This window comes from Falco peregrinus, chromosome 16, assembly GCF_023634155.1.
Source record: "Falco peregrinus isolate bFalPer1 chromosome 16, bFalPer1.pri, whole genome shotgun sequence".
Lineage (NCBI taxonomy): Eukaryota > Metazoa > Chordata > Aves > Falconiformes > Falconidae > Falco > Falco peregrinus.
The window spans coordinates 5645894-5660206 of NC_073736.1; the positions used below are offsets into that span (position 1 = coordinate 5645894).

General features: G+C 42.2%; 1 protein-coding gene across 4 annotated transcripts in view; it reads left to right on the plus strand.

The window, feature by feature from the left end:
• Positions 1-14313, plus strand: part of SRGAP2 (SLIT-ROBO Rho GTPase activating protein 2) — a 110512-nt gene that overhangs the window by 35157 nt on the left and 61042 nt on the right. For all 4 annotated transcript variants that reach the window (XM_055819654.1, XM_055819655.1, XM_055819656.1 and 1 more), the window contains exons 3-4: positions 2168-2360; positions 11762-11924. In XM_055819654.1, the coding sequence (XP_055675629.1) occupies positions 2168-2360; positions 11762-11924 (356 nt within the window). The remainder of the gene's footprint in view (positions 1-2167; positions 2361-11761; positions 11925-14313) is intronic.

Consider the following 14313-nt stretch of genomic DNA (forward strand, 5'->3'; position numbering starts at 1 on the left):
CTAGCGCTGCTCACACTGCCCCGTGCCACCTTCCCTGCGGACCGAGGGTTGTGCCCTTGTGAGCGCGCTAGGGTAGAGGTTCCTTGTAGCTTCCTCAGGGTTTGTTTCTCCAGCCAGCCCTGGCAGGAGGACCAGATGGTGCTGGTCACTGCCTAGGGGTGAACCTGCACCCTTCCAGCTGCAGCCACCTGGGCTGGAGGGGAAAGCGTAGCCTGGGCTTCCCTGGACCCAGAGAAATGGGCGTGCTGAAGTGGTTTTGATTAAAGAAGTATGTGGACAACTCAAGCCTGTGTATTTTCTTGTAGTTGTGTTTCCTGATGAAGAGACAGAAGTTTTCAGTTTTCTAACATTCTCTCCTGAGAAAAAAAATAAACTTGACTAGCTTTGCCCACATGTCACAGTTTTGCCTGCTCTTGTTTTGTTCTGTATTATGACCTTGCTGCCTGTATTTTCTCAGCACAATAAGCTACAGAAGCCTCTGGGTACTGCAGTCTCAAAGAAGTGATACTACCAAATTAAAGTGCTAATCAAGGTCATCTTCAAGCTTGAAACCCCACATTTTCACAGTTTTGTTGTGGGTTTTTTTGGTTTGTTTTTTTTGTTGGGTTGTGTTGGTTTGTTTGGTTTTTTTTTTTCTGGCAAGCCTAACTAGGAGCCGTATTTGTATACACGTGTTTTGGGTTTTGGAGTCCCTAAAATAAAGATGCGTGCTTTCTTCATTGCAAATCCTGGCCCCCCTGAAACTGTTTGTTCCCGCAGATGTGAGCACGATTCAAGGCAACTGATACTCATAGAGCATGGCAAGAGTAAAGCGCTCAGAGGCCCAGATGGTACGCTTTTTCTGGGCAAAGGGACAAGCATACTGAGGAGGCCAAGCTAGCCTCTATTATTATGTATCTCAGGAATTAGCAATGAAGTAGTTGATTAAAAAATTGCATTTGGAAAACTATACCAGTCTTCAGTTGTGGTGACAAAGTTGGGGGTGCCTGCAGTTGCAACGCATAGATACAAAGCTGTGCATGCGGAAGACCTGAATGTTACTGATTTTATTGCCAATTCTGAATGCAGCTTGGAATAACACGTCTCTGAAAACCTTTGTGAAGAGCAGCAATAATAGTCAAGCAGTAGCAGGCATCTCTAAAATTTGAGTGCTCAAAGACCTTTAGATGAAAGTGCATATTTTATTGTTTTCATGTTGAGTTTATTGCCTGTATAAAAGCCAAATAACCTCTACTAGCTGCATCACTGAATATTTCTGCATTTTTAGACTGATTGACACACTTCTGCTGTGTTTTCTTGTCCTGTTTGACCATGAGCAAATCATTACAATATTCTCTTCCTCAAATTCAGCATCAGTAAGAAGAGGAGAATACCCTGGCTTGAAGGGCTAATCTGAGAAGTTTTCATATTTGTAAAATGCTTGAAAAGCGTAAAATACTGTGTTAATACAAACAGATATCTTCAGTAATTATGCGTAATATTAACACCTGTATCTGTGTACTTTATGGATCCTTTAGATGTATGCCACTTGCATATATTTTAAAAAGAAAAATAGTCTTCCTGGAGATAATTCCCTAATGGGAAGCGCTATCATGTTGGCTCTCCGAAGGTCTGGCTTTATCTGTTTCAATGGCTAGGTTTATAAATGAGAGCTGCACAGCTGGAGACTCAGTAACTAACTGAATAATCTGAAATTGGTGCCTTTGGGGAGTGCCCCAGTATGTGCAATGTCTTGTTTCTGCATCAAGAGTAGTCTGCAAAGGAATTTTACAGAAATTCCCTGAAGTGATTTTCTGAGCTGACATGGGGTATTGCAGCATACAGCCCTTTTTCCAGACTGAGATTCAGTACATTTTTAGGCAGTGACCACTTCTTCTTGATGCCAAAAATGCACTCGACACTTGTAATTGATGCACTCTTCAGCAGTAAAGCTTTGCTTGTAGGTCTGTGTGCTGGATTGCAGGTTTGTGGATGGCTTTCCTGTGACCGGTGCATCCGAGATGCAACTGCAATCATTGTCTGCTGCAGATACGGTTAATCGTAATGGAGCTTTGCTGACATAGTACGAATGAGGGAACGTATTTTTAACTGTATTTGACTGGAGAATTTTTATGGTGTTTTCTTTAACGGGATTTTGTTTAATCTTCAGTGCTTTTATTTGTTACAGAGATCCGTGCCCAATTGGTAGAGCAGCTGAAATGCCTTGACCAGCAGTGTGAGCTTCGCGTCCAGTTACTGCAGGACTTGCAGGATTTCTTCCGCAAGAAGGCAGAAATTGAGATGGATTACTCAAGGAATTTGGAGAAGTTGGCTGAGAGATTCCTGGCTAAAACTAGGAGCACCAAAGACCAGCAATTCAAGTAGAGTATTTGCCTTTGGTTTTGCCCTTTTCCCCCTGTAGATGTGGTTATAAGGGTAGGAATGTAAAAAAGAGACTATATGGTGAATGTAGGTACCAGCACTGTTGTGCACGTCGGAATAAAACGTGTCCCAAGTTTGTGTTAAACACAGAGCCTATTTCATGTTTTTACATAGCATGGTTGGTAACTTCATTTCAGTAATTCTTGGCAGGTCATATGTTGTCAATAGGGAATGGAATGGTAAAAATTGGCACATCTAAAAGGTCTAATTTTCTTGGGAAGGTGGGCAAAGCTGTACACCAGATTTGACAGACAAAGCCAGGATTTCCTTCAGTGTCAGGGGCTTTGGTCTGTTTTCTTAAGGGTATCTGTTTCTAATCAGTTATGTGCTGTGATCTGCCATTGCAGCCCTCTGTTTTCAATATCCTACACATACTCAGTGCAGGGTTTGAGTGTTGTATCTCTGCTGCTATCACTTCAAAACAGTAGAGAAGTAAGGCCAATAGTATTTCCAAATAGAGCTGTGCTCTGTGTGTGATCCCTAGCTGATGGGACTCAACTAAAATTTAAAGATGTCCTTATTGACAATCAATTGTCTCACCTGCTTGAAACATTATTTACAGGTAGGTCTGACAATCCTGCTTTGGTTGTTCCCCGCTTAGCTGCTTGAGTTGGGATGACTAATGCATATGGAACGTGGTTTCGTGGATTCAAAGCCGCCCGATTTACTACTGACTCCTGCCTGGAGGAAAGGATGCAGGTGCTTTTCCCAGGAAGGGGAATGCAGGACAGGACCGCTGGGTGAAGAAGGGCCTGGTGCAGGCTGCGTGGCATGGAGACAGCAGCTTAGCGAGTAGGTGGCCAGCATGAAGCCACAGCCATGGGGCTCCTGTTGCTGACATCTGGGCAGTGCACAAGATTGTTGGGTTTTGTTGTCAGGGTAGCAGCTGGGGAAAACACCGAGCAAAAGCAGTCTTGGGATCTGAATCACTTCTGCTTTGGACAGATTGGTCTGAAAGGATCCATCTGGGTTTGCCTCCACCCAAAGCACAGTGTCACTTTTAGCATTGTTTGGGTCAGGCCATTGTGTGTATTTTTGTTCTTCTGTTGTTGTTGCTGTGTTTGGAGGGATATGGGGATGTATCACCTTCCCCTTTGCACTAAAGCTCTTTTTGTGAAAGCCATTAAAGTAGGCATCATTTTAGCTTCCTTTCTGTACAGCTTTGATGTAGTTTACTTTAGTTCTCATTTAAAACGCACATTGTGCTATGTTGTTGGGAAAGCATGACTCCCAAGCATAGCTATTTGACAGGTTGGAGAAGAATTATTCATTGTATCTATAGAGCTATAATTGCCTGAAGTACTTTTTTCTTTTCCTTTACAGTGAAAGTGTTCTCGTAACTATAAACTGTGTATATTCTGCATATGCCTTTAGGACGGCACTAAAGAAATGATGTGTCTATGATTTTCCTCTGCATGATGATTGGTTGTCTTCTGTTTATTAATAGTTATTCCTGGTTAAAATTGAGGTGGTTTCCTTTGTATTACATGATATGCAACCCCCCATCAGCAACGCTTTTGTATTCAGCTTTCAGTGTTGGGAAAGTTGTATATATGTTATATACTGTTGTATATAGCTTCCTATTTTGAGATTGAGTGACTTTTTAATGTGGAAGTTTTTACCATATACGAGCAGAATCCTACATGGTGTCATGCTTTATGTGAATTAAATATGCTGACTGACACTACAGGGTTTTTTAGAAGTCTTGGTGGTTGGTGGTTTTTTTGTTCTAATGCATTTTGCTCATGTGGACCCCTGCTCCCACTTTTTGAGCTGTTGGTACTTTAGCCTTTATAAAGTTGTACCTGGACAAAAATGACGTCAAATATCCTTGCTGTTGAGCGTAGCCTGAATTGGACAGATGATTTTATCTGCATATAAAAGTTTCATGTGAAGTCTTGAATTAAATGTCTGTGCTTTTCTGGTCAAGTCCAGGGCATAGCATGAAATACTCGGAAAAGTGTTACTGAGCATGAGTTTCATCTTGCTTTGCAGAGAGAAAGACATTGCTGCTCAGGCTTCTGGTTTCACTTACATTAGCAGCGGATAGCTTCTAGCAGAAAACCATCTTGCTCTTGGAAAGTGTTACCCCTGCAAGGTTTGAGTCCCAAATGTGCAAGTTGTTCATTTGGTCAAGAGCTGGAATAGAGGAAAATAACAAAAACCTCTTAAGGCTGCTGGGTCTGTGGGCAGTATTTGTCACAGCAGTGGCACACGGCTGTGAAGCTGTCTGTCCTGGGTGGCTCCATCTATTACATAGTCGGTCATTGGTGTCTGCTGGCTGTAACATCCAGGAATGTGTCAGAATACCTCAGGGATCAGTAAGGAAGCAGTCCCAATTATAATTACCTCTCCCCAGCACTGCTCTGTCTGAACAGCGAAGAGTAACTTGGCTGGTATCTTTTCTGTAGATGCTGAAGCTGTAATCTCATTTGGAAGCCCCCAGAAGACCATTTGATCAAAGCCAGCCCTCAGATTTCTCCTCCGAAGGAGCCTGGTATTACATGACTATGAGATGTGCACAGGCGGGTGGCTACTCTGTAATTGCCTGGCTGTGACCCTATAAATATACAGTAATAGCATGTTCTTTCGATAACATGATAATTATGTTGGAAGGTACCGTATCATTCGGTGGCTGCTTACCATGTCACTCGCCGATTTTAGATCTCATAAAACACTGTCAAGGAGGAAACCTGTCAGGCAGTAACCCTGTAATTTGCATGTGCTTTCATGCTCAATAGCTATTATGTAATTGCCAAGTTGCTCCAAATGTGTTCATTTAAGGGAATGCTGTCAAGGGCAGGAGGCTTCAGTCTGACCCTTGAAATTGGATTGTGTGGCTTCCTCCACCATCCATCCCCAAGCTGGTAAAAGCACACAGAGCAGTGTGAAGTGCAGGCTTGTGTTGGGTTTCTAACAGACGCATTGCATGGGGTTGATTTTTCTTAGATGTGGCTGCCTCAGAGGGTGAGCTGATCAGGTGGCTACGTTTTCCATATGGGTTTTGAAACGTAGGTGGTTGGGTCTTGACAGCAAGCTGTGTATAGCTGGTGATGGACTGAAAGGGTGTTTGCGCATTGCACAGTTTGAAGCTAGCTTCACTGGAGCATCTTAAAATGATTTACAGAGGTAGGTGTATGTTATTCTCATTTTATATCTTCGAAGAAGGGGAACAGATTGGTTTAGCCAAGGTGACATACACGTTGATGGCAGTTGGATATATCCCAGGTTTTACTTGCTTTTAACTACTCTACCGTGGCTGTCAGACCTCACTTTGCCTATTCTCTTTTAAAAATATTTTTTTCGATTAGAACAGACTATTAAAGAGAATAGTCATATAAAATACATATATATTTGGTAAAGCCTCTTCAGTGCCCATTGGTAAATACCCTTGTGCAAGATGTGAGGACTGAAGGGGAAAAAACCGGCATTGAACAGTCAAGGCTTATAATTCCAGTTCTGACCAACAAGCACTTGTAAGAGGTTTGGTATAGTCATCGCTCCTTAAAGATCTGCTTAACTAAAGGTCTCTTGTGCAGCGGTTAAATCAGAGCATCCATCTCAGCAGGTGTCAGTCTTGCCTGCTGGGTCTGAGGGGTCCCTGCAGGCAGCAGTGCTGGATGGGGGTCTGACTTCCATCCTCAGAGGAAGGCGTTTGCCCGCTGCCGTGAAACCCTGGGACCTTTAGCTCCAGACTTCAGTCCTCCTGTTTTAATGTGATTTTGTCCTAAAGGCATCTGCTTATTCAAATAATCAGTTAACAATATAAAAACCATGGCAAAAACCTCGAGTGATTCCTTTCAAGGGAGAAAATGGGGGTGGGGGAAGAAAAAAGAAAAGAAAAAATGAAAAGACAATGCTATTTTAAGGCTGTATTTTAAATCAAGATTATCTTTGGAAGTAGGATACTGAGTAGCAATTGTCAGCTGGAGAGCTGAATGTCCAGGATATCCCAGCATGAAATTCAGATGGCTTTCTGGCAGCCTTTGCCTTGAAAGTAGAAGATGCAGAATAAGTCTGGCAACCTTCAGGCTGAGCACTTGTAAACAACAGATGTTCATAACTGGAATCTTTTGGAAGAGAAGGGCAGGGAGCAGCGTGTACGTCCATGCTTGTAATTCTCAAAATTTGCAGTTAACACTGGGCTGTGTCAGGAAGACTTTAAGGGGAAATCAAGCATTGATTTGAATGAGCAGCTTGCAGAGAAGTTCAACTTTAGTTCCCTTGACGGTGAAATGATTTCCTTTAAAGGAGAGAGGTGATAGAGGCTGTGAGGGAGTTATTGACAAAAGCATTGGGGGTCATGTGGACTTTGGTGTTTTAATCGCTAAATACTATCGTAGTTTATTTTGACTTGTGATTCTTTTTGATGGAGCAGAGTCCTGAACACTTCTTCTGAGTCTTTCAAATAACAACATTTGGAGATTTTTTTTCTTAGCGTGAAGCTTAGAAATTCATTTCTTCAGTGACCTCATTGAACCTGGAGAGCTTTGGGTTACGTGACTAAAAAAAATTGATGTTAAACCTCAGGGAGGATCTTTGTGGTGTTTTTCATCATATCAGTGACCTCAGTATCATGCTGCGTGCATTGGTATGATTATAGCTACTCTCACACAGCGTACTGCAGAGGACAAAATTAAGATAGGTTTGAAAAAGTATCTACAGAAACAATGTCTGTGCTCTAACACTTGGCCTAGCTCTAGCTGTGGTGGTTTGCAGGATGGACTTGACAGTTGCACAGATATGAAAATAAGTTTTTCATTTCTCCCTTGACCTCGTACTTTATTCTGGCAGGTAGTTCAGGTGAGCTGGGCAGGAGGTCAGTTCTGCAGAGCGTGCACCCTGTAGGGTTCAGAGACCTGAGCCCACGGATCACTGTTAGAGATGGGAAAGGTAGTGTGTGCAGGGTGGGAAATAAATCAGTTTCTCTGTTCCCAGGGTCTTGATCATTACTTCGGGGTGTACCAGGTCTGGAAATGTCTGTGGCACACCTCTAGGAAACAGAACCGGAATATTTGAGGGGGGCAGGGGGATGGAACAGGAAACTTTGGTTTTTGTATGTACCACCAAGAGACTCTCCTAGAAACCTGTTTGAAGGAAGGATGGCCAGAAAAGTTTTCTGTTTACGCGGATAATGTGATGTGCCTATGTTAATTTAAGTGTTTCTCTCTTTCTATTTAATATTTTCATGTGACTCATTCCTTTGTCTTATGCTCTTATGGAAACCCAATATTCCTATTCCTGGTTAGTGGGTGTGGTGTGGTTTGGTTTTAATCTAGTGTAGGGGGAGGAGTTCGTTTTAAAGATAATTTTGCTGCTGCTGCTCTGAACAGGGTCAATGCCAAACTAAGCATCGCTGGCCGTTGTCGCTCTCTCCTGCTTGCCTTAAAGCAGGTAAGGCTTGGATTGTCTGTGAGTTCCGTGTATGAATGAGTAATTTAATTAAGACGGTTCAGATACTTGGGACTCAATCTTCCCCTCTCATCTTTTTGAGACTAAAACCTTTGAAGTGGAAGTTGCACAGGACCCGATCAAGATAACACCCAAGAAACCACAGAGCTTCATACTTTGTGGTTCCTTAAAAATCCGTGCACAACTTCCTCTTCCTGCTCCCAAACACCCCCGATTGCTGTGATCTGGTGTAATTTAGGCTAACCTAAATAAACTCCCCAGATTCACTATCATTACACGATCTTTAAACAAGGATAAATAGTGCTTGAAATAAACCTGGATCTTGGCATCTTCTTCCTCCTCCTCCTCTGCTTGCGGGGGAAGTTTGAGTCAAACAGTTGTTGTGAATGTGAAATCGCCAGCACTTCAGGAAAGTTCATACCCAGGTCCTGAAGTTTTGGGTTGATCTCATCAATTTTACTACTTAAGGGCGAATACTGACTCCAGTCATGCTGTGGAATCTGTGGAAATCGAGCTCACTCTCAATTATACCCAGCGGTCCCTATTTCATATTTTCCTTCCCTTTTTCAGCCCTTCTCTGTGGTGACATGGAACTGGAAGCAGCGTATATTTGCCAGCTCCTTTGAGAATTGAAATGGTTAATGAAAATCGCAATTTGTTTCCCTGCCATCTGCTTGTGGTTATGATAGAAAAGGGTCTGTTGTAAACAGTTGTGTAACTTCTGCTCTGTGTTGTGAAAACTGTTGCCATGTTCCACCCCAGAAAATGCTGCATTTGTAGAGGTGCTTTAACAGTTAATGCATGTGTAGTTTTAAAGGCTACTTGGAAGGTTTGAAGCAAGTAACTGCCTCTTTCCTTTTCTGTTTCATTTCTGTCTTAAAGCCTGCCTTGATCTGCTTTTGGCCAGTGCTAGGAAAATTGTCACCAGCAAATAATGAAGGAGAGTTTTTGTCTCGCTTCCTGTAAAATCCTTGCCATGAAAACAATGAACCTGTACAAAAGCAAGACGTACCACTTTAATGAGGTACTGAAGGGGTTAGTGAAATCAACAGACACCAAGAAATTAAAGGAATTTAAACAAAAAAAAAAATCTTGAAGTGTGCAGAGCTGTGGTTGCATGAGGGTGAGCTCAGGGTGCGGCGCTCACTGCACAGACCCAAAGGTGACAATCCTGGTCACGGATTGGAAGCATGTGGGTTGTGATTATTTTTTCCTGCAGGATGGCCTTTCATGTCTAACCACACGGAGTGTGTCAACAACCCATCTGGCGCCATTAGACACCAGCAATTTTACTCACCATGCTTTTCATGGGCTCTTGGTATTTGTGCTATGTGCTGCCTTAGAATAGCTTCGGGTGTTGTGGTAGGGCAGCCTGGACAGCTGGGAATTGTCCAGTTAACTATTGCATCTCTTCTGGTTCCCATTTGGTGCTTTAGTTTTCTTTGGAAAGCAAGGCACTCACCGTGCTGCTCTCTGGTCCCTTGCATGTATTTTTTATACTTGTAACCCTTGGTCCTTGCTGCTCACAGCTCTTGCAAGCTACTCAAGGTGGGGTTGAACTGATGCCTCAGTGGGGACAACTGTGAACAGCCAGGTGCCCTTAGTGGAGCAGACAGCAAAAATTCATAACGAGGTGGAGAATGTGGTGGGAGGTAGGCAGGATCAAAACCGTTGAGTTTTTGGGTTGGCAGTTCATGTAGATGAATGGTACAAAGCCTGAGAAGGCAAGTTAGCGGCTGCATGCAGCTGGACTTCTGGCTGCTTAGAGATCTGTGCCTGCGCTAGTCTTAGGAAAAGAGCGATGCAGCAAAGCAATGAAGCAGTAACAGACTAGAGTAAGATCAGCTGCTGGAGAGCTTGAGCTTTTTGTTCCTAAGTTTCATTCCCAGGCTTTTTATGGTAGTTGATTAATTTTCACTTGCTGTAGCCCTTCCAGCTTTAGAGGGCAAATACTAAGCCAGTGTGCAAAGTAGTTTTATATTATTGGTGTAAAGAAGCAAACCGATTTTTAGCATCTTTTGATACTGTACTGTACACCTCTGACCCAGCCCTGCTCCTTGGAGGAGCTCTTTCTGGAGGTGCCTTTCCTCCTGCTGCCCTCTCTTTAGTGGAAGAAAGCTGGGTGTTATTTCTTGTCTCATCTAACTAATAATAATAATAATAAAACCCCAACCACCCAAACCTTAATGCGTACATTACTTTTTCTTGTGGTGGTGGCTTTTATGTCTTTTTGGCAGGAGTTGGAGCATACGGCTCCTTGTCTGCACTGTGCCCTTTGAGGGCGGCTGCAGCTGGGTCAGTACCTGTAGATTCACAGGTCAAGTAGCTGGGTCTCACAGTTACTCATTAGCTCTCTGGCATATTAACAAAGCAAATGGTATGCTGAAAACACTGATTGCAGACGCAGGGGCAACTATTTGATTGATACAGCTTAACATCTGGCAGTTTCAACCTTGTACAGTTCTGCATTTTGATCATTCCATCTGGTTCTGTGTGTCAGCAGCATCTGCAATACAGGACACTAGAGTACGAAGGAAAGTATTGTCTCTAAATAAACTCTATGCCTTCTCACATTTGATTTTTTTTTTATTATTATTCAAAACACCAAGAGAACTAAAAGTCCAGAATCCTTTTTATATGCCCTCTCCCACCACACACACACACACACACGCGCACTCTAAAACCTTGAAGCAGTCCAGATCACAAGCTGTAGTCATTTCCTGAGCTTTACATTTTTTCTAAGGAAAAGAAACAAAGCATCAAGATCAGCTGTTCTGAAACTATTCTTCTTTATCTAAAATTATCCATACTGCACTACAAATCCAACCGCTGATGTCATGAGAAGGGTAATGAAAGTCTGCCATGGCTTAATTTTCAGGTTTTCACAATGTCAGACATTTCTTGCAGAAGAGATTGCGGTCCTTTTAAGTGCAGGATGCTCCCTTTTCTAACAGAAATTAAACTGCATTTCTTTTAAGAGGAAAGAAATGTGATAGTTGCGCACAATAGTCAAGAAGAGCTTTGGCTTTCCACCAGAGATCTGACTTGCTTTTTTTCTACGTAAGTATTATTTATACTGTAAACAAATGATAAACAGATCTAGAGAGAAGTGAATGAGGCAGTTAAGACTACACCTAGGTCTGCCAGCTCCAAACGCTGCTGCGGGGCTGCTGGAGGAGCATGCAAAATCACTGCTCATGTCCTTGATTTCATCTAGTATGAAGTTGTACCTTAAAGAAATTACTTACTCCTTTCAGTAGATGAAATGTTGATCCAAATAAACTGAGGTTCCTCTCGTCTCTCCTTTTGCCCTTTGTATTGCTTATTTGCAGGGTGCAGAGTGAGTCAGCCATAATAACGTGGAGAAAGTTCAATGATGAGAAAATAAAGGTGGTAAAAATGTTGCTTTCTCTTTTGCTCAGGACAGATATAGATGCTTGCACATAATTGGTTTTGTACATGAAACATAACATTTTGCTTCCTATGCAGATGCTATTTGGCTAACTGGATGCTTGGAATCTTTTTATTGTGGTTAAGTCACAAATGCCTGGGACAGTGCTGTGAAACCTATTGTCAGACACTGGAGCCATCACTCTCCCTCAGGCACTGTAATTTATGTATGAAATATTGGATTCAAAAGAAAAAATTAAAGCCTACATTTGGCGTACTGTAGCTTGCATTTGACTGATCTGCTTGTTGGGGGACAGGAGCCCATGGCCATGTGAATGTAGTCATGCATAATTGAAGGCGTATTTTCTGTATGTGCAATAGTCATTTTATAGCCTTCCTCTGCTCTCCTTTCCCTCAGCAAATCCATATGTCCCATAGCTGGGTTTCTACCTTTTATTGAACACCATGAACAGAGTAATTTTGTCCACTTCAGGTAAAGTCCTATCCAATTCTTGTTTCTATTTTGTGTCCTTTATAGGAAGGATCAGAATGTGCTATCACCAGTCAATTGCTGGAATCTCCTGCTGAATCAAGTGAAGCGGGAGAGCAGGGATCACACCACCCTGAGTGACATCTATCTCAACAACATCATCCCGCGCTTTGTCCAGGTCAGCGAAGATTCGGGGCGCCTGTTCAAGAAGGTAACTGACTGCTACAACACATGCCTTTTTGTTTGGCTCTTCTGAAATACAGTGTTAGCTGTTACTTCTGGTGGATCAGTTCATTGTTGACTATGCCCAACACTTTTTCCTCTCTCTGGATAACTCTGCTTGGCTTACTTTTGATTTCTTTATTTTGTTATTCTTCTGGTGGTTTAGGATTTTCCCCAAAGTGGTCAGTTGAGATTTGTTGGTCTAAATTCAGGCCATGTCTTTTCCTTGTACCCTCCTCACCGTTTCGTATGCATTTTGAAACTTTTATTAAATATGCAGAAACCCTCTGGGTCTTCAACTCTGAATATAGGTAGTCAAGAGCACCTCTCTAAAGACAAATCTGTAACAGCCACTGAGGAGAAACTACTGCTAAAAGAAAAAATAGGGAGAATTCCTACAGTGCTAGATAATAAAAGGATGCATTGTCCTTTTCTGGAAAAAGGAGAAAATACAGCTGAGGTCTCTTGTTAGCCCTGTCCCCTTTCTCTCCCTTTGATTTCCACCTGGGAAAAAAAGGTGGGACAGTGTGGGAGGGTATTTTTTTGTTAAGAATCTGCCCTTCCAGTTGAAGAAACATGATATGGAAGCTTTGAAGCTCCTATTAAATGGTAATGCCATGTCTCTTCAGAGATTTATCAATTGCTGTAACACCTGCTAGTTAACATGTTAAAAACATTGCAAGCCTTAACTTTGAAAGCAGTTTCTCTTCCCCCACTTGCCACCCCCTTGCAATGTGTCATGATCTTGGAAAATTATTTCTACTATTGCAAGGCCTAGAGAAGGGGGCTGCAGAAGGACTCAAGCTTTCTAAAGAATTCTTCTGTGGAGACTCACCCTAAATCACATTGCCTCTGAGAGAGAAATGGAAGAGGAACACTTTTGATAAAAATATCCTAGCATACTTTCGTGTCTGTCTTTTTACCTTCAGTGCTGCCAGTTCTCATTAAAAAAGTCACGTGAGTAGCATGTGACTTGAAAATTAAAATCTGTTCAGGTGCAGTCAGCAGTAATTGGAGGCCTCATTGGCTTTTCACTCTGGTCTTGACAATCTTGTGAAATGTCTTGAGGAAAGTGTTCAGATGCTTCTTAACATACCTATATTGCTTTAACTGATAAAGACAGTCTATATAATGCGGTCAGTTTAGGCTGCTAGAAAATGAACTGTGCTCAGTGTTGTGTGTGATACTTAAAGTCAAGATGCACTTGAAGGAGCAGCATCTTCTTCTGTGTTGCCTGGAGAGCGGGATGCATTTGCTCTTTTACAGCAAGTATTTGTGTGTGTTGGCAACTGATTTCTATAGGAGAATGAAAATAAGTGTAAGTGCACTGTTGTGTTCCTGGTCCTCTGCGTGTTTTTGGAATTTGTAATGGGTAACAACAGAGTATGAAAAGTATATTCAGATGTTACATTCTGTTTCTCTTTTGCTTCTTTTTTTAAGACATTGCTCAAGCAGAGGAGGAACCTTCTCTTTTTCAACTAATGTCACGCTAAGGCCTTTTTGACCTTTTAAAACTTTCTGGTAATTACATTATGGTTGATTAGATACTTACACGGGATTATTGAATGGCAGTTACTCTTCAATTCCTCTAATCCTTCCAAAGGAGAAGTAATCTCTCCACTGAATTTCAACAAGGGGTGTGCTTGAGGAAGGTGGCCGAGAAAATGGCTCGGCAAAGTAGTACATGGAAATGGATATTATCCCAGTTTGGCTGGAAACTAGAGTCTTAATTTTCAGCCCCTTGCATAAGCATGGTTTTACCCTGTTTTATTTTATTTTGGGCAGTAGAGCTTGAACAAAATCAAACAAAAAAACCCCGAGGGGTATGTTGTCGTTGGTCTGTTTTCTTTCTCACAGACCAAATGCAAACTCTGTATTAATTTGTGCAAACAAAAGGCATTTGTTACTAAATTCCAACTGCTCATTGTCCAACTGTTTGCCAGGCATACCAAACTGGCTGAAGGCCAAAGCAGGTATTAGTTTACTATGCCACTTGTGCTGGGTGGTTAAAAACAAAAACCGCATCCTCTCTTATCTAGAGTGTCACATAGTTGAGTAAGATAGCAGCTGAGAGAGAAATTTGGCTGAACTTGACTCTGCCGCTACTCGTGCCTTTTTACTAAACATTTTACCTTCTTGAGCTGCAAGAAGCAGCATGAATTGGTGCAAAAGCTACTGTAGGCTAGAAAACAGGTATAGTGTGCAGTTAAAATATTGCAAATCAGCTTTATATCACATGGATTTTTTTTTTTAAAGGCTGCCTGCTTATAAAACCCCTGTGTAGCATTCTTGTAGTACTCAGTGTGTCCCAAGAGCAGTACAAACAAACTTCAGAATGTCTCTGGACCGTAAGCAGACAAATGGCACCTTTCCCTGGA